This window comes from Aythya ferina (assembly GCF_964211825.1).
Source record: "Aythya ferina genome assembly, chromosome: 1".
Lineage (NCBI taxonomy): Eukaryota > Metazoa > Chordata > Aves > Anseriformes > Anatidae > Aythya > Aythya ferina.
This window is the reverse complement of record NC_140296.1, coordinates 17,529,141-17,556,789: the sequence shown is the minus strand read 5'-3', so window position 1 is coordinate 17,556,789 and position 27,649 is coordinate 17,529,141. Positions and strand designations below refer to the sequence as shown.

General features: G+C 43.0%; 2 protein-coding genes across 7 annotated transcripts in view; both read left to right on the top strand.

The window, feature by feature from the left end:
- The window catches only part of EXPH5 (exophilin 5), a 34,439-nt gene extending 24,760 nt beyond the window's left edge, over positions 1-9,679 (top strand). For all 5 annotated transcript variants that reach the window (XM_084525418.1, XM_084525417.1, XM_084525421.1 and 2 more), the window contains one exon: positions 1,808-9,679. In XM_084525418.1, coding sequence (XP_084381544.1) covers positions 1,808-7,158 — 5,351 coding nt within the window. In that variant the 3' untranslated portion in view covers positions 7,159-9,679. The remainder of the gene's footprint in view (positions 1-1,807) is intronic.
- Positions 9,680-13,225: 3,546 nt separating this feature from the next.
- On the top strand, positions 13,226-27,228 carry POGLUT3 (protein O-glucosyltransferase 3). 2 transcript variants are annotated; one of them, XR_014694817.1, is made up of 8 exons: positions 13,226-13,714; positions 19,041-19,238; positions 20,272-20,558; positions 20,998-21,214; positions 22,619-22,815; positions 23,642-23,836; positions 24,156-24,286; positions 24,863-24,967. XR_014694817.1 is itself a non-coding variant. In XM_084525397.1 (8 exons), the coding sequence occupies exons 1-8, from the start codon at positions 13,510-13,512 to the stop codon at positions 25,948-25,950; spliced, it is 1,530 nt and encodes a 509-aa protein (XP_084381523.1). In that variant the 5' UTR covers positions 13,388-13,509; the 3' UTR covers positions 25,951-27,228. The 2 variants fall into 2 exon arrangements, 1 of the variants encoding a protein (XP_084381523.1); XM_084525397.1 differs by lacking the exon at positions 24,156-24,286 and adding an exon at positions 25,825-27,228 and having other exon boundaries at positions 13,388-13,714.
- Positions 27,229-27,649: the final 421 nt, after the last annotated feature.

Here is a 27,649-nt window from a genome sequence, read left to right as displayed (position 1 = left end):
TGGTGAATAGTTCCTTCTGCAAAAGCTTAAGCTGCAAAGATATGACTTATTTCTGGTGCAGTGGGTACTTTTTGCTGGCTTTGTCCATCTGCTCTGATGTAGACTTTAAGATGTGTCACTGGTCCCTCTTAGAGCACGTGTCTATCTCTTGCTGATCCAGTCCAGAAGAATCACATCTGAAAAGCGTGCATCTACCTCTGCTTTATTCTGGCAGGAGCCTATATTCTTTCTCTAGATCTAGACACATAGTTATGGGAGAAGTATTTCACAGCAGTTTCCTGCATGCATAATTTTGATAATGAATTACTGGGCCTGCTTTTATGAATTGTAAGGCCTCAAGCCACAGAAGCGAGAGGCATTATGGCCTTCAGTTACCTTTCTGGGAGCCCTCACAGAACCAGTCTCATGTTGCTGGTTCTTTTTTTCTGACTGCTGAGAAGCGAAGCAGGATCAGGCCCAGATGATGGGTGTGCTGCCACCCAAAATTACAAGAGGTCACAGCTGGGATTGAAAGCATGATCAGGAAGCAGTGTGTGAGTTGGTAGTGCTAGAAGCAGAGAGCACTGCATGGTGGACAGTGGTTCTTCAGAAACCCACATGCCCATCGTCACTTTTGGGTATCAGTCGTAACTGTGCACATTTGCCCGCTGGCAGAAAAACTCTTCATAGGTTGGCTGATGCCCTCAAAACAGAAGACTCAGAAACAACTCCTCTTTTTTCTTGTGCTAATGTGACTATCTCAAGACTGTTCTCTCTTCTGTGCTGAAGAGAAACTTAGAAAACCAGAACAATTTAGACGCTGTTCTCACTTTTTATTCCACCCATACATACCCAGCAATGTTTTCTTAGTGATCTGGTATGATCAGCCCAGATTTGTTTGGATTGATCAGTCAGTCTTTTTTTTATTTAACTGGGTTAGGAAATGCTGTAACAAAACTGCCAGATCCATTTGTGGTTCTGTCTTGTGTGTGCTATTTTCAAAATACAGAAAGAATACAGTTAGCAAATGCGTAATTATTTTTTTTTTTGCCAATAAAAATGCTGTAAATACATTGCTGTTACTTAGTCTTATGACTGAATATCTTGGTTAGCTGAGCTGCACAGTGTTTAATTCCAGTTCTTGAGAGTGTCTATAACTACAGCTTTGTTGCTAGAATTAATCATAGGTTCTTAACTGTTTTCTTACCCTTTTTCAACCAGAAAATGCCATTTTCAGCGTCCATTTTAGAATAATAAGCAATTATTTATTGAAGAACTTATTTTCCAAATGAAACAAACAGTGGACTTGTGAGACTACTGAATATGCTTGTTTGATGATTTGCAGATTTTTGTGTTTTCTTACAGTTAGATCGTAAGTGTATGTTGTGATCACACGAGGGTCCATGTTTGCTTACAAGCATAGGGAATTCCTTTCATGGATTTTTTGTTTACAGGTTATATTTGGGAAGTTTGCCCTTCCCCCCCCCCTTCTCCCTCCTCCCATGAGGAAGCTAGTGAAGAAGAATTCAGACTTCCAATCGTTCTGTTTCTCTTCTAAACAGCATAAAGACCGACATTTACATAAAAAGCATTTCTGAGATCAGTCATGGAGCAGAGCATTTTTTTTTGTTGTAGTCATAATGGGTGGCCACTGAAAGGTCCTGTGGATGAGGAATGTGTGGTTTGGAAGAGGTTTTGCATGTTGAGAAATTGACTTCTTTCAAAACCCGTCCTAATTATTAACGTAGTACAATTTTAACGAAAACAGTCAGAAGATTATTATTAAAGAAAACAAAACCGAGTATCTTTATTTTTTTTCCCTGTGCAGTTCTAAGTGATCTGGATGACCAGCTGGCCCAGGAACAATCCCAAGATCTGCTGGACAGGCCGGTTTCTACCAGCAGTGCTTCAAATGTGCAATACAACAGAGGTGCCTTCCCTACTTCAAAGAGACAGACTGCTAGTAGAGGGCAACACAGAAATGACTGGAGTGACATGCCTAGCACATTTTTCCCAGATGGACTGAGAACAATAAGAGCCAGAGATGAACACAAGATTTTCATTAGACCAAGGAAACTGCACAGTGCGTATATGAACTGGCAACAAACCTTTCAAGATGATTATAAATACGGTGATCCAGTTGATGGCAATCCTCATCTGCTAAGCAGCGGGCTGTCTACTGTGTCTTTTGGGCGATCTTCAGAAGGTAGCTTATATCCTCCTTCCATAACACAGAACAGTGGATTTAGGCACAAGAGTTACATGAACAGGGATACAGCTGGCAGGAGTTACTCTGTGTGTTCCCTTCGGAGATGCCCGTCATCAGTATCCTCTGAACAGCTCTCAGCATCTGGTTTACAACATCCATTGGCAAGGGAGAGCAACAATGGTTTTGTACCAAGGTTTGGTCGACAAAACCCAAAGAGAATTCCTTTATCTTCTATCGTATGGAACAATGCACCAGACTCTCCTGGACAAACATCAGCTCAAGAAAAAATGTTTAGAACCCAATCCCTGATGGAGTTTCATGCCACAGACCACGGTAGATATCCTAGCTCTTTGCAAGAAAACAAGAAATACACGTGTTACCACTCAAAGCACCAGTACAGAAGATCTATTTCAAGCAGTAATTGCTTTAGTAGAGTTAGTTGCCCTGACAGAGCTACTTCTCCATTGTCCTTTGATAACTGGGAAAATTATCCATTATACCAATCAGAAAATAATCTCTCCAGGTCATACCATAGAGATAATTCTCACAGCAAGTTGTATGCAAACCAAAAAAATTCTTATGGAAGGAGAGACAGTTATCCTTGGACAGATTTTCCTCAATACCACAGTGATGATGTGTTTCTTTCTCCCGATGCCAGCTTTGAAGTGATTATGGCTAATTTAAATGACCAGCAATGGACTCATACAAGGAATGCCAAGTTTTCTTCACAGCACCTGCAGAACGATTTTCACATGTGTTCTCCAGAAAATACAAATTACAAAACAATAACAAGAAGTGCAAGCAGAACTTTTTCAGAATTCACTGAGGGCTGTCAGCCTTGGCTAAGTTGTAACTCTTCGGTTTCTTCAGCTATTATCAGAAGCGATGAATCAGTCTTACCTAATCTGAAGGACCAAACAAAACCTATAGGACTGAAAAGAAATTCAGTCATTGTTACCCAAAGAAGCACTAAGGCAGACTTCACACAACTAGAAAATGTTGAAGGTATGAAACTGCCAGATGAAGTGGATGTTCAAGACATGCCGTTACGGTCTGTTTCTCAACAAGCAGATACAAGCTACATCAACGCCCAGAGTTTTCCCTCAAATAACTCTGCATTTGCCATGTTGCAGGGTGATGCATCTCTCATTAACTCACTGAGATCAAAGAGACAAACCCAAGCCAGTGCCAGAACAGATACTGCAAAAATGGATGCATCAAACGGCGATAAAAGAAATGTACAAATGAAGGAAAATGATCGCCCACTCAACAGTGTATTCAGTCAGCATCCCTGTCTTCTGCCGGCTGATGAGAGCAGAAAGGAACCTTTTCTTCCGAGTCAGAAGGAATGGAAACATAATCTGCATTATGTGAGAAAAAGAGAAGGCATCAAGCAGGATAACCGGTGTGCAGAAGCAGTTAACCAAGCTCCTCCAAAGGGATTTTCCTCACTGCTAAATGTTGCTTCTGCTCCATCCACCGAAAAATTAGCAAACTGTCAAGGCACATCCTGGCCTCCTGACTGTTCATCTAGTTCCTCACCAAGCTTTCCACAAGCACTTTCTCATAAAGACAATTCTAAATGTTTAGGAACGCTAACTAACTCTTCAGCAAGTTGCACAGTTACTGAATCTCATGCAGGAGGTGGACAAACAGCTCAAGTGAGCAGAATTGGTGTTACCAAGAAGATTTCACAGCAAACACCACAAAGTACAAGCACTTTAGTTACTAAGGACTATAGTGGACAATTCAATGCTAGTTCTCCACAACACAGAAGTTCTGGAAGTATTTATACACATGGAGACCCCGAGACCTCTGAACATAGTTTAAATTATTTTTGCCTTGAAAAAGAAAGTGGGAAAATAAAGAATGATTCATTTGGAACTGAAAAGCTTCACAAGCAAGACAGCTTACTGAGACATACCAGTAGCTGCAGCATTACTGGCTCCCCTAGCAGAAGCAGCTTTAAGTCTTCTGATCCACTTGTTATTTATTACACTTTACCTAGAAAATCAGCCAGCATTGCTGGTAGTATTATGTCAGATACACCCATCTCTTTCGCTAGAGAAAATAGAAGAAGTACGTATGATTGCTTAAGGTCTGAAATCCCAAGTGGAGCTGATGCCTTTTGTTCTAGTCAAAGAGATGTGTCTTGTTTAGAATCAAAGCGCTCCTTTTTAACCTCAGCACCATTAAATGCTGCTACAAGTAACAGAGATAGAGATTACCCCAATCCTTTAACCAGAAGTCCTAATGATTCAGTAAGTGGCAGCACGTCAGTTGAACTAAGTGATAGATGTAGACATCTAAGCAGAAGAGAATCCTCTGTGTTTTCGGACTGTAAGGAAGGGGGAAATGGTTTGCAGAAATATAAAACTACAAGCACGTTTACAGTTTGTGTTGATGAAGATCACGTCAAGTATCATGAGCTAGTTTCAATTTATTACACGTTGCCACGGAGGCATTCAAAAGCATTTTGTAACCTCTTCAGGGATAATGCAGAGGATGCAGATTTACCTCTTTCTGATGACAATTCTCAGACACCAAGAATACGAAGCAAGAAGAACGAAGGTCATGTGAGTTTAGCAAATGTTTTTTTCCCCAGTACTTTAGAAAAAGAGGTGCCTTGCTATTCTTCTGACCAAGTATCTTCAGCTCTGGTCACGCCTCAGAACTTAGAAACTGCTGTTAATAGTAAAGAAGAGAATTCGCACTTCCCTCCTGGCTCTGAGAGGGTATGTACTGCAAAGTCAGTGAGTACGGTCAATAACAGGAAGGGTAGTTCAGCAGACCTTTCAGTAACAGGCAGCATCCTTCCTGATGTGGTGACAAAAGACATTTCTTTCGGTGGTCCACAACCCATTGCAATAGCGGCTAACTCAGGTAAGGCCCTTTCTGATGCTTCAAACAACCAAAGTACGAAAACACGTCTGAAAGAAAAGGAGGACATTCCTCCTACAGCTGCACCACTAACATCCACTTTATCAACCCCTCCCAAACCAGACAGACTTTTAGACAACTCTTTTTATTCTACTTCAACAAATAAAAATGGTGTACAGAAGGGAAGCTCTGCAAACTGCTATCAGCCTGCTACTGTAAGTACAAATAAAAATCGGAACAGTTTACTCCTCCACACGAGGGAGAAGAGTTCTCGTGGAAGGATCAGTAACACGGAGCGTGCTGACAGGCCACTGCCTCCCAGGGAGGACACAGACAGGGACAGTACCAAAGTCAAACAGGGAATAAATTTCTTACACCAAACTACCCCTCTGTATAATAACAAATGCAGTGGACTGCAGTTAAGAGCTGATACCTCAAGAAGTAATGCAAATGATTTAAACTCTTCTAGCAAAATGCTGTCAGAGTCTCAGAACAAAGCATTTGAGGTAAGCACAACTTCCAGTGCTGATCGATCACTTCAGCTGGACAAAGCGATCAGCACAGATAAAGATGAGTTAAAGAACTCAAAAATTAAAAAAGAACAAAACTCAGAGAGTACTCAGATGGGTAAAGACTCTAGTGGTTTGCAGGAATCAGAAAGGCCCAGTGAGGGTAGCATGAACGTTAACAGTAAAGATAAAGTCAGCGGGGCTGCACAAGACCAAAAATTAACACAGAGTGCAGAAAACGAGAGCAAGCTTCTCTCTGAGTGCACAAGAGACAAAGTCAAAGATATAGAAAAAAGGAAAAACAGAGCCTCCATTAAAAATAAACTGGCAGCTGTTTGCAAAACCAGCCGAAAATTTTCAAGTAAAAATTTACCCCCCAAACCACACATAAGTAATATTTTTTCACAGAATGATGGGAATGCCATGTCTTTAGAGGCCAGCATGTCCCCTGACTCGCTGGTTTCAGCAGATTGCCATCAATCATCTCCCCAGTCTGAGAATGAAAATCAGAATCACAGTCCAGACCCTGACAGGAATACACAAATACAGAAAACAGCTGAGAATAGTAAGAGTGAAAATGTGAATGATCCTTCTTCGCTAGTTAACAACTTAAATTGGAAGTCTTTTGCAAGCTTATACGCCCAGAAGGAAGCCATCAGTCCCAAAAAGACTACAATGAAAGTAGAAAATAGGCCAAATCTTTCGACCCTATTTCCAGATAAAGCGGTAGCCACAAGAAATAAGAATGCCCAAACGCTTGATTTGGGGTTAGAAAACAGAAGCCAGCCCACCTCACTCAATGCTACTACACCAGACCCAGTGGTTGGTGAGAAAAAAAGAGCTAGCAGCAGTGCTTGCAGTCCTCCCCTGCCACTCTTAACTGACAAAAACTCAAACACATTTGTAAATAATTGCTTGCAGACGGACATATGTCCAAAGCAAAATCTGACTTCTCAGACCGCTCTTGGCGAGCATCAAAACACCGCCCAGTCCAATAGCTTAAAAAACGCCAACTTGCAGAGCTATCTGTTGTGCAAGAATCGAGCAAAAAATCAACGAGAGCGTCACCTTTCTGAGGGTATTTGTGCTCAAGATTCCCGTGAGACCTTTGCCTCTGGAAGCGATATTCTGACAAAGGACAGCATACATGGGAAGAGGTTTAAATCTTCCTCAGAGCTGTTGTCTTGTGATGAAAATGAGAACTGGGCGTCAGATGATGAGAAATGCTACAGCACTAGGAATTTGATGTATCCTTCCGTTGAATTTGGTATATTTGGCAAAGAACAGCAGCTGGCCTTCCTGGAAAACATCAAGAGGTCCCTCACAGAAGGGCGATTATGGAGACCTTGTCTTCTTAACAACCCTGGTGCTCTCCGAGATGGAGAGACCCCTTCCATAAACAGGGCTGCGCTTTTCAGCTCGAGTTCTGCTGGGAGCAAAATATCATCAGCTGCCTCATCCCCCCGAGAGCTGACGGACATCTATCAGGAAGACCCAGCTACTTACTCAGACTCGGACTCTGATACTACCACAGACGATGAATATTACCTAGACGAGATAGATAAGGAATCAGAGCTGTGACAGCCTGTGGTACGAAGATGGCAAGATAGCTCGGTCGTTTTGGGGCAGGCAAAAACATGTAAAATACTTTGAGCCAGTTCTTGTGCTGCTATAGATGGGCAATCTTAAGTTTCAAAGAGGTTGGTAGTTTATGTTAGCTGAACGTTTGAGTTTTGTATTAAATATGTGGCTTCACTATTGTTGGTTTTTCCTGGCAGGGGGGAAAAAAAATCCATCCCCAAATATTACCTTCTGTAGGTAAACAACTATAGGGCTTTGGGCAGCATAGGGCTAGAGATGGCTTTCCTCTGAGTCAGCAAACAGTGGCTCAGGCTGCTGCCAGCTGGGTAGAACAGTGCTAAAATAGATAAAATCTTGCTCTAGCTACATCTTCATACAAGTTGTAATAGGAAACCAACAGGTTACGTTGCTGATAAATGTTTCTCCAACTCTCATTTACCAGACCAAGTATCGTAATGCTGATCCATCCCACCTAACACCCACGCGAAATGAAAATAACTCACTTTTTACAGCATATTTTGTAGGAATGCTCTTCTTCTGTATTCTAGGGAGGCATTGCAGCGATGTCCTGGTGGCACTTGCTGTGCCAGGCAGTGGCCGTGTCGCGTGAGGTGGGTTCCATGCCAGGAATTTTCTCCTCAATGAGCTTTGTGTGCTACAGGAGAGCTGCTAACGCACTTGAGCAAGGGGCGTAGCACTGCTTAGTGTAATAGGAATTTTCACTGTTGGAGAACTGTGAAATTGCCGTGGATGTTAACACAGATGAGCATGGAAATTGCTTTTCAAATGTGCGTGCGGGGAGATTCACAACCGACACAGCTTTGGCTACGGTTGAGATGAATTGCCAGGTATCTGCCTTTGACTTGGAACAGATTAAGTTGGATTAATAACCCGGCACTTTAAACCATGCGAAATGTAAAAGGATTTACCCTATTTCCCATACAAACCTTGTAGTTGAATCCTAAGTTCTGCTAGCAGTGGTAAGATGAGCTGAGTGGTGCAACCTGTGGCTGCCCCGTGTGGGGCACCTCTCGCAGCGGGCGCTGGGCTGGGCCGCCGCCGCACAGGTTGGTATTTTTATCCCACGAAGCAGGTGAAACTGGTGAAAAGTGCTCTTTGCCCTTTGCTAAATTACCACCTCTTTCTGGCATTTTCCCACCATTCCCACTGTCACCATGGAACTTTCTATCCTTTGAAATGAAGCGCCGCAATTGTTTTCCTGCGGCTTTTCTTTGGCCACATTAATGAATGTTGTGTTATTACTCAGTAGCCAAAACTCATCCCTGGCCATTAAGTTTCTAACTAAGCTTTGATCCGTTTTTATATGAAATAGCAAGCCAGAAGATAGTATTTTTAAATAATTATACATTTGTTTCTATTTTAATAATTTCACATGTGATCTAAAATGTTGATCCATATTTTTGATACACTTTTTAATTCAATAAAACTTCTGTAGGAAATAAATTTCTTATATTTTTGTAACTGGAAGGACGATATACTGATATTTTAAAATAATATATTTTATCAAAGCAAGCAGTGCTTGTCTCACCAAATACTCCACAAGAAACTAAAAGATGAAAAGATAGTAGGTAACTGGTATCCTTATCTTTTGTACTGTAAACTTCGTTAAAGAAGTGGGTCTAATTCAAATCTATACTGATAGATAAGTATTATTACTTTATACTAAGATAATTTGTCTTGTACATAAAAGGACTAATATAAACTCTGTATTTATGGTCAGAATTGATCTCCAAAACATGTCTGTCTTGGAAGAATGTAAGCGTATGCTGACATATGCAATAGTGGAAGGAAATAACTACCCTGTAACTGTAATCTTGTAAAATGTGGTATTCTAAGGAGAAATTACGTTTTTTCTGTAAATGGTTCTATGTGTTTGGGATCCTGTAGAGTAAGCCAATAAAGCCAGCTGAGTACCAGCGAGGAATTTGTGTTGTACATTTCTGCAAAATATGTTAATCTAAAAACTGGGAATACCAGCCTCCGTAAGTTAAAGGATAATAAAATAAATGTTTACAAGGGAAATAAACGGTCATACAGATTTGCTTGACTTGAAGGGGATGGTTTAGAACATGTTTATTTGTAAGTATTTTCTACCTGTTAATAGAAGTTGGATTAAGTTCTCACCCTGTTGGTGTAAAAAAAGTTTTCTCGTTTGCTTTGCTGTGTACCTACAGCAAACCAGGCAGCTTGATTTAATGTAAACAAACCAAAAAACAGCTTCTGGTAATAAATCAGTTGTGCATGACTGCAGCCTGTTGAGGATCCATGATTTAATATTGACACTGAATGATGGTATTCTCGAAACCAGTTCAGTGAAAACAGGGAGAAAAATCCTTTGAGTAGCAATCAGCTCCGTTCAGTTCAGCAGAGCCAGATTTTGATACCTTCGCTCTTTCAAGCTTTTTCTTTGGCAAAAGTATATTATATAAATGCTCATAATTTATAGGATTTTCATACCTGAAGTTACTTGTTTGCAATAAACTGCATTCAAATGAACAAATACATTGGTACTGTTTATTTTTTTCACTTACTGAGAACATCACAGACAATTTATCCAAAAATAAATAATTAAATAAATAAAACACACAAAATACAGCATTTTAGTATTGCTGCCAGGGTGTTGCTGGGCAGTGCTGCCAGGAGCTCCAATAGCAGAGGTTTACAAGGGGGTATCCACCTTTGGTCCATCACACAGCTCCAGGCAAAGGTAGCTTGGTCCTGCCTTGCACACACGAAGGACGTGCCCAGCTGAGCTATGGGCACCCTGTGCCTGCCACAGTGCTGGCTCATGGCCCTCGGCAGCTCTTGATCCTGTCAATTGCCAGTGCTGCTGCCTTTAGTTTTCTGCCATTTGATGAGTGAGTCTCTGGTACGAGTAGTTTTCCATCACCAGGAAACCTGCATCTTTACAAATCTTTACAGGAGACATGCACCTTGAGGAGACGATACTCCACATGGGGCCAAGGGTAGTAGTTGATGAGTAGTTTTACAAGGCAATGAGATCCACGTGAAAATCACTCTGGCCAGAATTAGACCTTGGTGAAGACTGGCTGCCACGTGCAGTGTGATGGTGCGAGACTCACCACTCACTTTGAACCTTAATTACTACAGCCAGTGGATGTGGCACCTGAGCTCAGTAACACCATCCCTCAGCCTGCTTTCATAAGGAAACAGTTTATGTGCAAAGGCTGTGTTTGTGTCTTTATCTCGGTACACCCATTAGGTCGTTTATATCCCCATCTGACCCGTGAACGTAATAACCGAGCTCTGGACACTTGCAGGAAGGGGCAGCGTGCTCCTAGTGTCATCACAGGAGTGCTCAGGGGACAAGGGAGGTCAGGTGCTCTCTGGTCCATCTTCATCACAGCAAGGGTGGAGACTGCACCACCTCTCTGGGCAGCCTGTGCCTGACTGTCTTCATGGGGAAAAAAACCTCTATATCCAGACTGAATGTCTCATTTCAGCTTATGCCTGTTTGTTCCTGTCCTTCTGCCCAGCACCACTGTGAAGAGCCTGTGAAAGTGCTGTTAGGCCCCCCCAGAGCTGCCCTGGCTCCAGGGTGAACAAGCAAAGTTCCTCCAGGCTCCCCTCACAAGGCAGGTGCTCCAGCCCCACCATCTCAGTGGCCTCACCTGAATTTGATCCAAATTGTTGGATCTTGCACTGAGAGGAGCCCAAAACTGGATGCAACATCCAGATGTGCTCCGAGTGCAGGATCGAGGGGCACAACCAATTCCCTCAGCCTCTCTTCACACAGCCCAGGCAGCCATTGCTGCCAGGACCCGCTGCTGGCCCATGTCCTGCTCACCACCCCCTGAGACCCCAGGGCCCTTCCCCCAGAGCTGCTCCCGGTCAGTCACTCCTGGCCTGTACCAGCACAGGGGTGTCTCCTTCCCAGTCAAGGTGTCCACAGGCACCAGGAGGCCCTGACCCCCTCCTCCAGGACCTCCCCTCACCCTTCCCACAGGCCAGGACCATGTTTGAGGCCACCCAGGGCCATCAGTCCCTGTCACAGTGACACCACGGGGTATCGATCTCCAGTTCCCCACAGCCCTGTGGAGCCTGGCCGTCTGTGGTGCCAGCCCAGCTTCAGCCAGTCCCTGTCCCCAAAGCCCTACAGCCATCCTGGGGCTGTCTGACCCCGTCTCTCCTCAGATTGACGTCCCCACCTGACCTCAGCACTGCCCTGTCCCCGTGAGCTTGCCAGGTGAAGTGACCCTGGGGACAAGCACCGGGGAGGCCATGGCCTTGTGCTCCCCAGCCCCCAGGGAGCAGCTCGTCCTTGCTGCTCCCCAACACCCAGGTGTGGGACTTTGTCAAATGTCATGGCCGGTTCCTCCAGCCCGCCCAGGTGCCTCGTGATGGCAGGCCTGCCCTTGAGCATACCAACTGGTCCCCCAGTTTGGCGTCACCTGCAGACTCACTGATGGAGCACTCCATCATCTCATCCCAGCCCAGGTCCCTGTGGCGCTGCCCTCGTTACCAGCCGCTGGGTAGAGACGAGCCATTAACTACCACCTTCTTAGCTCAGCCAAGCACCCAGCCAGTTTTTAACCCAACTGGTTGTCTGCCCATCCAGACCATAACATCCCAACCTGTGTATAAGACTGTTGTGGGAGACCCTGATGTCTGTGCTAAATTCAAGTTAAATTACATGTGCTGCCCTCCCCTCATCCACAGTCATTTTATCACAGAAGGCCACCAGGTTGGCCAGGCACGCTTGGCCCTTGGTCAGCCCACAGTGACTGCTCCCAGTCAGTTTCTTCTCCTTCCAGTGCCCAGAAATGTGCTCCAAACTGGTGGAGAGGGAGAAGAAAGCAGCTGTCAGTGATCACTTTGCTGAAAGCGGCAGGCAGTGAGGTAGTGGTTGGCCAGTAAGCAAATACGTAACTCCAAATTAACGCTATACATGTTTTCTCTTGCCCGTTGGGAGTATCATATATGGCATGTTGGTGGAAATCTGTGGTAAGTTGAGGTGAGGGAATTTAGGAGACTAAAGGCGAAAGCAGGGAGGAAACCAGACTTGATGATTCCTTTCAAAGAACCTGTTTTTCATGGTCTGTATGCATGGAGCCTTGAAGTTCATGTTATTTATATATAAAACATGCAGCATTCATTCATGCTCTCAATGTTTTGCATCTGAAAAGTCCAAGCTTTCATGGAAGCATCATTTAATTTTCTTTCAGCCTTGTAAGCCCCCACGTCTACTGTCATCCTGAACTACTTCCTAGTAGCAACAAAGGCACTTGTGATAAAAATGATACAACTTCAGGAGACAAATCATTGGGGTTTTCCCCTCTGTATTCATTTTCCATCAGGTTAGATCTATGAAATTACTTTGTTTTGCAAAACTTTCCATTTTCTAGAGAACAACATCGTGACCCTTCCTTCCCCTTCATCGGGCTTTCCAGCCCTGACAAGACCCAACTGCAAGATGCAGACAGTAGAAGCCAAGGGCATGCTCCAGCTCCTGACTGTGGGTACGTGCCCGAGCCGCACCAGGATGTGGGGCTGAGCCTCCTCAGCACTGGGACATGGGGCTGAGCCTTCTCAGCACCGGGATATGGGGCTGAGCCTCCTCAGCACCCTGCCTCCTCCCCGGGACGGGCAGGCGAGCTCGGCGTCAGGGAGCAAGATGCCCCCATGTCCCAGCAGGGTCCCCGGTCTGTCCTTTGGTTTGAATGTGGTCCCTACATGCAAGATCCTGGAATCAACAAGGGGGAACTTTAAATTGTGTTTGCATTTTTATTTCACAGCAGTCTCTATATGGACTGATTCGTGCAGTTGTGATTAAGAGAAATACTTTTTTTTTTTTTTTCTCTTTAAATTCAATACCAGCTGTTTAGCTGGTGCAACATCACGAAACACAGGCACTGTATTGCAGTGCCAGCTGTTCAGCTGACTGCTGAAGCACAGGCTGGAGGGAAACACGGGGGCTATTTCTGCTGCCGCCTGGCCTGCAGGGCGCTCGCAGCCCACGAGGACCACCTCAGGCCCGAGAACACGAGGCCGGAGCAGCAGGACGGGGCCGGCGGCCATTCCCCCCGGCTCTCTGGCAGCACACCAACACCTTCGGCGCTTCAGAGCCGCCCGCTCCCCGCCAGGGCAGCCCCGGGCCGGGCGTTTGCAGCCGGGGGCCGGCACCGCCCTGAGGCGCGGGGCGCGCCCGGCTCCAGCCCCGGCCCCGGCCCCCTCGGGCCGCCCCGCGGGGCGGGGAGCGGGCGGCGGCCGCCCCGGGGAGCGGGCGCTGGGGCCCGCCCGGCCGCGCAGGCCCGGAGGAGGCCGTGGACCGGCCCGGCCCGGCTCGGCTCGGCTCGGCTCGGCGGGGCCATGGCGAGCCGGGGCTGCGGGCTGCTGCGGCTGCTGCTGGGCGCCGCTCTGCCGCTGCTGAGCTCCGCCGAGGCGGCCGCCGTCAGCCCCGAGCGGAGCCTGGCGTGGGGCCCCGGGCTGGAAGCGGGGCTCGCCCTGCCCGTGCGCTACTTCCACCTCCAGGCGGTCAGCGCGGCCGGACACAACTTCACCCGCTCGCCCCCAGGTACCGTGCTCGGGCTCCGGGGCAGGGGGCGGGCTGCAAGCCCTGCCCCGGGGGCAGCGGGGCTCCTCCCTTTCCCCTATCCCCTTCCCTTTCCCCATTTGCTTCCCCTTTCCCCTTTCTCCTTCTCCTCTTCCTCCTCCCTCCCTGCTCTGTGCACCCATCCCTGGCAGCCCCTTCCCTCAGCCCCCTGCCCTGAACTCCTCTCCCCCTCTGCACGCATCCAGCTCGCTTCGCATCCCGGTCCCGCAGCGCTCCGTTATCCTGCTGCTGCCCCGTTAAACGGGAATAGTTTTCACCTCCTGTTCATTCAGCGCCAGCACAAAACATCCCCGGACACTTCTCCTGAGGGTGGGCATGGGGTTGTGCTCCCGCAGCCCCGCGCTGCGCTGCCTGGCTGCTGGTTTCTGCCGCCAGCCTGTCGCCCACCCTCTGTACGAATAGTTGCAGTTTAGGATAAAAAGAACTTCTGCGCCTCAGATTTCATCCTGAAGACAGCAATGAGCAAGCTGCCCAGCAGAGATGTGAGACAGAGTCCCGCACGCCTCAGTGCTGGACCTGCTCCAGCCTCTGTTGCAATGCTGTGCCGGGCTGCAGCGCAGCTTGCAGCAGTGCAGCTGCACCCTTGCTGCCCGCTCGGAGGCCGATTTCAGCCACAGAGGGAGGATCCTCAGGTTGGAGCAACAGGTGGCTAAAGGTAAAAGGGGTGAAGCTCAGAAGGATTCTCTGTGCGAGTTTAAATGCTCCCAGATAAGCTGATAGGAAGTGGGTACTGCAAACCTAGTTTTGCCCTCAGTGCGTACACGTATGTCTGTGTTTATGTTAATAAATAAAACGCCCTTGGGGAAGTTTTCAGGTCGTGATGCCATCTGGCATGGAGTGGCCTCCATTCGCTCTGTGGCGTTTATAGCCTCTGGACCCAGGTGGTGCACGCAGGATGCCCGCGGGGAACGGCTGCTGGCTCGGCCCAGGCTAGCTCCTGAGCCGTGCCAGGAATTATTTAGGAGAGTGCCAAGGATCATTTAACAACTTAGCGGTACAGTTGATCACATTCCAGTGCACGAGCACTGTTCAATTTATTCCTATAAACACAGGCTATAAATTTCAGTTCTCAAATGGTTTTAAATGTTAAAATGTTCAGATTCCACTTGTAAAATGGCAGTAAGAATTATAATTAATAATATTCACCGAGGTATTTATTTCCAATATAAACTAAATACATCTCAAAATATCCCTACTGGGATAGCTAAATAATTCCATGTTACCATCTCCATCACACCAACAAGAATACTGCAATCAGAGTGCTGCAGTTCAGGCTTCCCATTTGTAAAATGAGTGCTAAGCTATTAAGCTGTGTTTTGTGTGGATCAGAATCTCAATCAAGTAGCTCAGTACACAACATGGCACTTATACAGGGTAATTAGTAGATCTTAAATCCAGATGAGTTTTCTGAGTATCAAGTCTAATTACCAGCACTAATGTGCACCATTGCACACCAAACAATAATGTCACCCTACAGCCTGCAGCTCTGACCGTCTTTTCAGGAAGATGCCAAATGATGCAGAATTCACTCCTTCCCTAGGAAAAAAAAAATCAAAATATTAAAGAATCACAACTGAAAATACAGAACTTATTTTTAATATAAAGTGCATATTTTTTTCTTTGGATTCTTGGATCCCCTTATTCTTCTTTCCTGCTAGGCTTTCCCCTACACTAAACTGTGTCCCCATGTCTTTATATGAATTCTGTGCTATTCACAGGAACCCATGTTGTCAAGTGCTAAGTGAACCTATTTTGTTCAACTGCCTCTTTATTGACTATACTGCCAGTTTCCATCTGAAGAAGCAACCAGCAATGATTTCAATAATTTTATTGAAATTGAGGGTTTTTTTTCCCCCATTGAGGGGAAAAAAAACAATTTGTTTTCAGATCTTCTCTTTCATTTTCTGCTTGCATTTCAGAAAAGGGGTGTCTGTTTTCTTTTGTTTTTCTCTAGCAATTTTCATAAACAAATACCTTCTTAACTTTTTCTCCCTTTCCTTCTCTGTATTTGTCACTTTTTATCCATGCATGGAATACTGCGTTTGCAAGCTATACAAGAGAAAAAAAAATACATAAAGCAAGTTTCACCAGGTGGTTTTCTTGAAGTATCCCATTTTGACTGTCTGTATTTTAGTCTCTCTTCAGAATAGGAACATTATTATTTTCCTTAAAATGCTGTCCCAGACAGGTTTTCATGGTAAAACAAATTTTACACCTGGGTACGTTGACCTTCATATTTAATAAAACTGCTCCCAAGTCTTAGTACAGGGGATGAAGCATTTCCAGTGTCATCCTAATTAGCATTAATTCATTTCCTGTGCAAGCCAAGAGAAGTGTAATTCCGTCTTCCTAAAAGGAAGAACAAAAATTAAGTCTTTTTTGTCTTCTGAAGAAGTCCTTCCTTGTTACCATCTCAGCTGCCTTATATTCAAGGATCACCTCTCCTAGCTCAGGAATGATCCATCCCTACAAGCAGGAAATCGAACAAGGGTGGCAGGAGACCTGCACGGATGAACAGGGAGCTTCTGCTGAAGCGTGCACGTGGTGGAAGGCAGGGCAGGTGACCGAGGAGGAGTACAGAGATGCTTTCTGATTGTGCAGAGATGCGGTTAGGGAATCCAAAGCTCATCTGGAACTGGATCTGGTGAGGGATATGAATGACATCAAAAAGTTGCACCAGGGGAGTTTTAGGTTGGATGTTAGGAAAAACTTCTTTACCGAGAGGGTTGTGAGGCATTGGAATGGGCTGCCCAGGGAAGTGGTGGAGTCACCATCCCTGGAAGTCTTTAAAAGACGTTTAGATGTAGAGCTTAGGGATGTGGTTTAGTGGAGGACTGTTAGTGTTAGGTCAGAGGTTGGACTCGATGATCTTGAGGTCTCTTTCAACCTAGAAATTCTGAGCTGGCTGATGTTATTGCGAGGCCACTTTTGATGATCTTTGAAAGATCGTGGCAAACAGGAGAGGTTCCTGAAGACGAGAAGAACAGTCAAAATCCATCTGAATGCAATAAAAAGTTCTTGGTTTTGTTCTTGTTTTTACTGTGGGCCATCAAACATTGGAGCAGATCCCAGAGAGGTTGTGGAGCCTCCATCCATGGAGATACTCGGAACCCAGCTGGGCACGGTGCTGGGCAGCCTGCCCTAGCTGACCCTGCCTGAGCAGGGGCGTTGGGCCAGATGATCTCGAGAAGTCCCCTCCAAACTCAACATCTGTTATTCTCATTATTCTGTGTTTTTGTTATCATGTGTTGCCTGGTGCAACATAATGTTGCACAGAGCAAAGCAGAGCTGAAGGATATATTTGGAAAGAACCTGACTGCCCACTGAAGAGTTCTGGATATCTCAGTCATGGACAGTTTGGAATCTGGCTACACGATTCAGGCAGATTCACGTAGGAGCAAATCATCATAAAGTTATTGAGTGTGCACACGAATAAAGCTCCATTATTTCCTGCAGCACACAAGGGTTGTCCACTCGTCACAGAGCATCTACACCCGGTACTCGAAGTCCTTAGAGAGCTACAGCTTCAGAGCGTTGGAGTCACTCTGACATACCGACCATTTCCCAAAGAAAAAAAAAAAGGAGCATATCTGCATATTGTGGGATTCCTGAAAGCTACCCTGGGCTGGTACAGAGCTGTACTGGTACTTGCCCAAGGAAATTTCGCACTGCATAACTTCACTGCTGGCGTATCTTCAGCCTAGCACCTAGGCGAGCAGGGAGGTGTCCACTCATCGTTCCTCTGAAAAGGACACGCCACATATCTGGAGCAACCTTAACACTCCTCTGTTTCTCAGAAGCCAGAAGTGCACTTTTGGAAGTCCCGCTGGGCAGATAAATGAGGGCTTTTCATGGCAGATCTGCCAGCTACCAAAAACACAATATTCCACATTCCTCAGCAGTGGGAGTGCTGCTAGCTGCAGTGACATTCCAGGAAAGACTGAAAGCTTACTTCATAATGATTTTATTTCCTCAGTATGCTCTTCAATGAAGATATTCTGACTTGGTTTTTGGTGTGTTTTGCTGGCAAGGACTTTTGAATGGTAAGAAAACAGAGGGATGATTACAAATAATCCACATTTTGTGTTCGTACATTTGAATATAAAGCAGAAAAAGGGGAGTGATCAGCCTCACGAGATTCTTCTGCTTGCAGACACTGCTCCTATGCTTATTTACAGCGGGACCCTCTCTGACAGCAATATCTGGGTGGATCTGTGTCGCTCATGGTGACTACTCTGAAGGGGCAGGGCATCTGGTGGCAGGCAATGCACAGCTGGGTTCCTGCCTGCTCTGGAGACTTGCACCTTAACTGGCTTCATCCGATCTCAAGATCCAGTGTTCTGAAGAAGACAAAAATGTCATTACGTGACTGCTCGTTCACTATCGTTTTTGTATTTGTGGGTGTAAATTATGTTAAGATGCAGATTGTACAGAAACAAGCGTAACATCTCAGGCTTCTAGTGCTGTTGGGACATGCTCAGATTGTAGTAATATATTGATTTTACCTGGAACTTGTCAGCTTAATTGTATTTGTTTGCTTTGCAAACAATCAAATTTCTGAGAAAGACTGTCCAGCTCTTTTTTGAGGGATAAAGTTAACTATGACCATGTGTGACAGAAGTAAGGAAATAAAACAGGTTTGTGTTTATGTACACTCATCTTGTCCACAAAATGTTCCATGCCCAGTTAAAAAGTCAAAGGGCATTAATGATGAAAGTACAGGTCAGGCAGATGACCAGGAAACATCTCCACCATCACTCTCTTATCCCTGCTTTTCAGTAGCTGGAACCTTAAATGTGCAAGTCGGTCAGCTGCAGCCCAAAGATGAGCAATTTGTATCCGACTGCTGCATGCTGCAACTGCCTTTCTGCAAGCTGGCAAGTGTTCTTTTGTCTTTTTTTTTTTTTTAACTTCGTTTTCTGTCTCTCTTATTCTAGAGGAAATGCTAGTTGCCCAAAGCATTAACAGGAAAACAGAAGATTAAAGCAAATTTTTGCTTCAAAATATTGTTAGCTTTTCTTTCTATGTTGTAGTCATTAATTAACTTTTTATCACTGTCTACAATTTTCCATTTATTGGGCATGTGATGATCAAGAAAAATTGCTAGGATGGCACTACATGGCTGGAAATGAATTTTTCCAACATGGTATAATTAAAAAAAATCCAGTGCGGCATTAAATGAAATTCCATGGATTTCATCCAGTAGAGTTTGCTCTCACCTTTAATTCATAGATGTGATTCTAATAGCTCGAAGTGCTTTTATCTGTTTTTATTTTCCTCTTTTCAGGACGAACACAGTTTAAAGTGGTAATTAAAGCACTTTCTCCAAAAGAGATCACCAGAATTCATACTCCTCTCCCTTTGGATAGAAACGACGGCACGTTTCTCATGCGGTATCGGATGTATGGCAGTGTCAAAAAAGGGCTAAAAATTGAGATATTTTATGGCGATAAGCACGTTGCTCAGTCTCCTTATATCTTGAAAGGTACGTTGTTCTTCTGATCTAATGTGATGTGTGATGGTAGCTACAGAAATGCTGTGGACTAATTTACTGCAAGAGGTGGGAGATTAGAGGTTCGGTTGCTCTTGTTCGTACAGTCTCATCACAAACTTCCCCTCATGCAGAGCAGTAAGCAGAGACAATCCCTGTACATTGCCAAGTTACAGGATGCAGACACATAGGCAGGGAGATTACAGCCTCTGATCTTAAGGTCCTGTGTCTGAATATATCCTCTGCCCTCGTGCATACAGGAGCAGATTTCTTCAGATTTTGTAAGAGGAATAAGAGAGGCTTAGTACTTCTACTTTTTTCAAGCAGGTATTCACTTAAAAATAACATCGTTATTTTTAACCAGAATTTGGTTATGTTTTATTTTTGTAAAGCATCATAAATACAAACTTAGAAATGCTTTCAAACTGAAATAAAACTGTCCTGTGTTGTCAAGGCAGCAGTTTGTCTTGTTTTTGCTGGTGTACATTTACCAGCAACCTTGATAATATGGCACAGGGCAGCACCTGTGTTGAGTAGAGTCCGTAAAGGCTTTTCTCGTGCTGTGAGAGGCTCTTGTTTAAGCCTGCTGCTTCAAAAGAACAGTAAGAATAGTTGATGATTTATGACAGACAGTACCTTATAGCAGAGCTAAAGACTGTTGTATCAAAGTCCTGAATTAGGCTAAAATTGAAAATAATACCTGTGCTTTACTAGTTATGGACATTAGACCAATTCTAAACATTCTCTGTGGTTGGCAGGTAGCACAACAGTGGAGCTTCATTTTGCAGATGAATTTTGCCCTCAACAAGTAACAACACATCTCGTATTATTATTTCTGAAAAGAATGATGCAGTTTTCTCAATTACATTGCTTTCCCCCAGATTGATGATTTCCCAGGAAACTTCAGAAAACTTAGAAAAAAAATGTCAAGCCACTCTAATTTCTAGATTTATATGCCCGTGTGTTTGGGGAATTATGATTGGTGTAGAATCACAAATGCTGACTCTTAGTGTTTCATTTTCTGCAGGACCAGTTTATCATGAATATTGTGACTGTCCTGAGGAAGACCCTGAGGTCTGGCAGAACACTCTCTCTTGTCCATCCCAAGAACCTCAGATTACAAAGGACTTCCTTTCCTTTCCCACCATTGACCTTCAGCGAATGCTTAAAGAAATCCCATCAAAGTTCAGTCAGACAAGAGGTGCTATTGTACATTACACTATTCTCAATAATCGCATCTACCGTCGTTCCTTAGGGAAGTACACAGACTTCAAAATGTTCTCTGATGAGATGTTACTGTCACTGGCAAGAAAGGTATCAGTTTTGACCATTTACTTAAAACTATTAAGTCTTATTCCAATATGGCTGTGCTGCATTCACTGTTGTATCTCCAGATTTGTAGTTGCTGCAATGAGATATTATTTTTTTTTTTTCCATTAAGATGACAGTATCTGTTTAGGGATCATACTAGACTTAATGTGTGGGATTGGTAGAAAAGCTGCAGAAGCTGAAGCTCAAGCTGGCAAGCTTCCTGGCCTCTGTAAGTGTTCCCTTCAGATCTACTTGCAGGACAGAAACTTGAAATCAGTATCTTAATATCAGCTAAATCTGTAACATCTATTAGTAGGCTTGTTGATTCTAAGGTAGGTTGATTCAGTAAGTTTGTTGTTTCATAAGAGAACTGAGGATTATGCTTCACTTAAGAATGGCAAATGATTACCTTTGTGTTATGCTTTCTTGGGTATACTTTTAGGTTCATCTTCCAGATGTGGAGTTTTATCTTAATGTTGGAGATTGGCCAGTTGAGTATCGAAAAGTTAATGATACGCCTGGCCCTATACCTATAATTTCATGGTGTGGCTCTGTGGATTCAAGAGACATAGTCCTTCCAACGTATGATGTAACCCACTCAACTCTTGAAACCCTACGTGGTGTCACAAACGATCTCCTTTCTATTCAGGGAAATACAGGTAAGTTAGAGATGGTGAATTTTAAGAAAGAAATTGTCATTCCATTGGAGTAAGCTGCATTTAAATAATGTGTGTTACAGTTTACAGGACACATGAAATGCCGTAGGACAGCTCGTAATACAAGCAGTTTGGTCTTTACAGAGTCTACACACTTTCAACACTGCTAAAAGGAGGTGTTTAATACAGGGTTAGAGCCAAAATTTAAGAAATTCAGTTCACGATAATGGTGAATTTTAACTTAAATTCAGAAGATAGCTACCATCCAGAAGATAGCTACCATGACATTTCAAATATATATATATAATTAGAAGGCCTGTCCCCTCAGTAAAGGGATTGAATATGCTCCTTCTAATAAAATAGTAATCCTTTTTCTGACAGTGATGTGGCCCAGTGTTCCACTTTCATAAAAATTAATTTGAATCCTGAAAGTAGCAAACTGGAACTATGATGTAGTCTCTTTCAACTGAAAAAAATATTGTTTGTATAAGAAATACCTCATAGTGGGATCTTCTGAATGGTTTTTCTAGCTTCAAAGGAAGAGTCAGTTTTACTGACAGGTGTGTTTTTCCCCCAGGATATTCATGAATAGGATCAGGCAGGTGACACGCACAATACCTAAGGAGTAAAATTTGAGCGAGTAGGTGTTTCTTTTTACTTGAATAGTTGACAGTTTCTCCTTGCTTTATTACTTTGTTTTTAAATTTACCATCTTAATTACATTATCAGTTTGAAGCAGTCTGTGTTTACTTGTTTAGTGCAGCTGCTTTTCCGGTTAGGATACAATTAAGGTCCTACTCCAACTTGGTATGTCCATTAAGGAAATTTCCAGCAGAAGGATGAAGAAGGACACATATTTAACATTTTTAAAAGAAAGAAGTAAGCAGAGATGAAGTCTTTCTGGCTCTAGCTAAGTATCCTGAGGACACAGTATAGCATTTTTTTTCCTTTATAGGTTATCATTAAGTGACTTCTCAAAGACCTGAATAAATTGCTGTGTAACACAAGTGGATTTTTCTAAAGAAAGTTTCGTTATTGTGGCAGTCTTTAAGGGCAGAGAATTACTTTAATTACTATTTTACTCATATAAATAATTTGAATACAATTTCTTATACAACTTTCAAGATATTTTAGGTTATTTGAATGTAAAATTGATGAGTGCAAAAGCAATTTTCTATTTTTATTTTTAAAAGTTGCTCAGTTTCTCATCCCAAAATTCAAGGCAGAACTGGGAGTCTAAACCCTGTGATTAATAAGTGTTTATGGGTTAATTATAAGAAATCACGTCTGTTTTACCATGTCTCTGAGAGTAATACCACTTTCATAGCAAGTTCCTATTATTTGCACGAAAGGTATCATGTATATTTCATGACTGTTCGCTTTTATCTTATCACTTAATGCTCATAGGCCCATTCTGGGAAAACAAAACTGAGCAAGCTTTATTTAGAGGTCGAGACAGCAGAGAAGAACGTCTCTATCTTGTCAAGTTATCCAGGAAAAATCCAGAACTACTTGATGCTGGAATAACAGGATATTTCTTCTTCAGAGAAAAAGAAAAAGAGCTGGGAAAGGTTCCGCTGATGGGCTTCTTTGACTTCTTTAAGGTAGCATGAAGATTACAATCCTGGATTAATTTTGCTGCCAAGTGCTTACCAACTAAAATAACAAGGCTTGATTTTGCTAATTCCACTCAGTAAACAAAAGAGTCATGCTACACTGTGAACCCTGGTCCATGGGGAGCTAGACCACCCATAATCAAAGTTGTAGTGTGACACATTAAAGAAAGCCACTACAATTTTTCATGGATTCCCTTTGAGAGAATTCATGGAAGTTCTTTTTTAAGGGATTGAAAAATGTGGTTGCTCACCATCTTTTTTTTTTTTTTTTTTTACTTGGGGAATATATGAAAACAATGGACAAAACTTGGGTATAAAGAGGACAGAGTCTTGTAAAAAGTAATTGTAACAATGGCAGCTGAAGCTCTATTCCAGAGAATAATATATTGGAAATGCTGTATAAGCCAAGAGTATCTGGCAGAGCACTGTATTCATGGTTACTTTTAGTTTACTGTGTTAGATTGTTCTATATAGTTTTCAGTGAGAATAAATTTACTCTTTTGAAGCATAGATTAGTTTTGATTTCTTCATAGCTCTACCCCTTGTTCTGTCACAGGACACTTTAGGATAATAGTGCCCAGCAGGAATTTCATGTGACACAAACCTTCTTCGCTGTCAGTCTTGGGCTGAAAACAAATAATTTTTCCACTATGTTATCCTAACACCACTAAACTACACCTGCTTGACACTAAAACGGGTTTGAAAACTAATTAAAAAATTATGAATAGTCTGTGAAAATAATTTTTTATATAATCAGTGTTGCTATTCTGTTTCAAAATGTTTCACGTTTTTTCCCTCTTATCTTCATTTGTAGTACAAGTACCAAGTGAATGTTGATGGGACCGTAGCAGCTTACAGGTTTCCATACCTCATGCTGGGTGACAGCCTAGTACTGAAGCAAGATTCCCAGTACTATGAACATTTTTATTCTGTATTAAAACCATGGAAGCATTATGTTCCAGTTAAGAGAAGCTTGGAAGACTTGCTAGAAAAAATAAAATGGGCTAAGGTAAGTTCCATTGCAAATTCATTATATAAAAATGTTTAAAAAAAATCTTAGTGCTCTCTTTTTGTATTTCCACATACATATTTTGCATAAACTCTCTGCTGAGATCCTGGGATAAAGGAAGTACATTTTGCTGTATTAGAGGGGAAGGCCTTAATTCAAGTAACCATCTCTATTCAGGGAAATAGTTGAGAATTAATTTTAGGTATGTGCAGTAGTGTTTTCATGAGTCAGAGCATTAGTATACTGACTAATGCAGGTAATTTTCAAAGAAATGCCCAGAATCCTAGGTACTACTTAATTATTCTATCACTTTTTTCAGGTCCTGACTAGAACAGAAGTCATTGCATGTCTGTCTGAATGTACAAAAAATCACTGCTCTATATAATCTCAGGATAAGAGAGGCTGGCATGCTGTGTGACTGCAAATACCATTTGTGTTTTAAGCTTAACTGTAAGTTTAAAAACATAGGAAAAGATTCTGTTCTGACAGTACTGTAGTTCTTCATAAAGAATCAGATGAGAATACTAAAAGCTCTGAGATACAGACCTAAAAATTTTGAGTAAGTACATGAATTCACGTGCTCATGCTGGCATTACCTATACAACTTTTAAATGTCAATCAGTTATTTTCAAAAGGAAAACACTGGGTTGCATTGCATAGAAAAGGACAACAGCTGCAGCTCTGTCTTCTGTGTAACTAAGTATGTGTGGGAGTTGTCAGGGCTGCTTTTGAAGAGGCTTTGACGTGGCCAAAACAGTGGAGTAACAATACTTAGTTTTTGAAATTGTACAGTTACCCGTGAAAGCTGTTACTGATAGCCCTGAGCTACTAACTGAAACCACAAAAGCAATCCAGTATTTCAAAAAAAAAAAATTGAAATTTAAACAGTGTGCCTTTGCAGCGTACCAGCAATTGTAAAAGTTCAAATTTGAATAGCCCCTTTGATAAACATACTTAGGCCAGCAAGGGTTCAAGTAACTCGCTGATTGCTCTGCTATTCATTCCTGTCTCCTCTCAATTTTCCAGGAAAATGATGAAGAAGCACAAAAAATTGCTAGAGAAGGACAGTTAATGGCAAGAGAATTACTTCAACCTCACAGGCTTTACTGCTACTATTACAAAGTGCTGCAGGTTAGTACAATAAAGCATTTTATTACTTTTCCTCAACTGCTACAGCTACTGATGCTACACGTTTCATACTCAGTCCTTACATCAGTAGCAGACGTTTATATTATTCACAGGAGATCAGTGTAAAGATCTTTGCTAAAACTTGTTTCATCATTAGAGAGGCAGCCTGACATAACAGTTGCTTTACAGAATGAGAGATTTATATCTTTTTTTCCCCCAGCCCCACAGTCAGGCCTGTTCTTGGTGTCACTTGGTATATGACATAGTGGTAGGAGATCATATGCACACAACTTACTTTATTTTTCCCTTCATATTTATCCACTCATTAGCTACTCTGCTGTATTTACGTAACAATGAATACCTGGAAAAGAAATTCTGGAAATACAGTTTGCAGAGTGGGGAAGGGTGACGCAGGCCAAATAGTCATTGCTTCCCTAGGAGATGCAAGTCTCTAGTGAAACTTGAGCTGCTGTTCTCTGAAAGTACTCGTTTCTTTTTCCTCCCTTGCTGTACAGAGGTAGAGCTTGGCCTCAGCAGTCACAGGTTGACACAAAGTTTGACATAGCTCAGTGTACCAAAATGACATTATTATCTGCATAACGTGGTTAGAGGCACAAATAATGACAATATTCAGATTGACATTAATCATAGCACATGGGAAAACATTAAAGGAGGCTTTCAGAGGCAATGTAGCCTATTACTAGGCGTGTTATAAAGACATCTTGTAAACAGGTTGTAAACAATGACATAAGGAGCCTGGATAAAGGGAAGCTGGTAAGTGGAAGGGAGGAGGGAAATTCTGTTTCATGAATTATACCTTGGTGCTTTCAGCATTCTTAAATGTTGTTTACATATTTCAGAAATATGCCGAACGCCAAGCCAGCAAACCTGAAATACGGGATGGAATGGATCTTGTACCTCAGCCTGATGACAGAGACTCAGTATGCAGCTGCCACAGGAAAAAGCCTTTAAGGGAAGATCTATAACTGTACCGGATGGACAAAATCACCCTCTTACAATGCAAGAATTTAAATAGGATTTAAGCTGTGAAACCGAAGACACTTATGCACTAGCAGACATTCTTAGTTATGCATTGTATTTACATATCCTTTTTCACACTGACTCTGATCTGCAACGTCGGTTCCCACAGTTTTGTCTCCGTGGCCACCACCAGACAGATGCTGAGCCTGTACTGGGGAGCATCTGGGGGACTGGTTGGATGTACTGCATCACCAGGAAGATAAGTGCAGTGCTGCGCACCTTCCTGCTGGGACCCAGTTACCAAATTTTATGAGGAACCAGTCATCCAAAAGATCTGCCATGAGTCAGGGCAAGTTACTCTAAAGGAGCATTTGCAACATACTAAGCAGTGTTATGATTTCTTCATAAAGTTTACCTCAGTGTGAGATTGTTTCTTGTATACAAAACAATTTTCTAACTAGACAAAGAAAATTGGTATTTGAGATTTACAGGTATCAAATCAGGTGTTGCATTGAGATCATTCCGTGGTGTATGACATAACAATAGAGAACATGATTTAATCTTTGTTAATTTGAGAGGGAAATGGAGAGGAGAGGGAAAGATGAGAATAATATTTCTGCAAGCACCATGGCTGAGTATCACCAAAATTAAAGTCTGCTTTAAGTCTGCTTTTTTAAAGACATCTCTCTGAAGGCCTGTTCCTTGCTCCTGACCATGTCTTTGAATATAGGTACAGATCCACAAAAGGACTTAGGAACTTCGGGTGAGGGCCAGGTAAAATATTGGTATCTCGTTTCAACAGCTACAGTCTACAGTATTCTGGCCTACTTGAGTATTCATGCATCTGAAATTTATTAGTGAAGTTTTAGACTACCTAGGTTTTACTTCTGTGTAAGGCTAAAGATGTCACCATCTTTTTCACTTGGGTTCATGAACTACTTGTCCTGTGTTTAAGCCTCCACAGTGAGCTTATCCATTTTCTGAATTTAGATCAACCCTACCTAATCTACTGAGAGCGCTGAGTTGAGTAGCCAGCAGATCAGCCATCACAGTTCTGGTAGAAAAACTTATGCTGCATTTTGTGTCTTAATAGTAGGGGTTGGGGGCAATACTGAGCAACAAAACAACTTGGTTCTCCTTGGTTTGTTTCAAAGCCATATTTCCAGAGTGCCTTAGCTCCAGACTGGAGACAAATTCTTCAGGTCTTGCACTGAAGTTGTGAAGCCATGAAGCTAATGATACAAAATAAACAGGGCCAGAAGGAGTTGGCCATACAACAGCAATGAAGTGTGTCTTTGGGTGGGTTCAAGGAAAAATCCTAGTCTTGGATGCTGCTCCCAGTGTCTCTGCTGATTTTTACCCAAGACACTGTCTACTTCAAAACATATAAACTGTCCTGGAAGGAGAGACCAATGCCAAATCTTCCCTCCCACATCATGAAGAGTTAACTGGCCACCACCTAACATCTGGCGTCCAGATTCAAAGCCAGCTTTCAGATTTCTGGTTAAAATCCATTCAAAGTTGACACCTTACTTAAACTAAGATTAACTTTGAAATGGAAGGCACTGAAAAGCAGCAAAAGCAGACAGCAAAACAAATCCATATGAAATAAACCATGAGTTCAATTGGGCTGAAACCATCCAGGCAAGGTAAGTGTTGACATCCACCTGCATCACCAAACTCACTGCTCACCTCACTCCTAAG

Coding starts and splice junctions, on each gene's coding strand:
- POGLUT3 (XM_084525397.1), top strand. CDS start 13,510: ATGGCGAGCCGGGGCTGCGGGCTGCTGCGGCTGCTGCTGGGCGCCGCT. Junction 19,239..20,271: donor GTCTCCTTATATCTTGAAAG/GTACGTTGTTCT, acceptor CATTTTCTGCAG/GACCAGTTTATCATGAATAT. Junction 20,559..20,997: donor TACTGTCACTGGCAAGAAAG/GTATCAGTTTTG, acceptor GTATACTTTTAG/GTTCATCTTCCAGATGTGGA.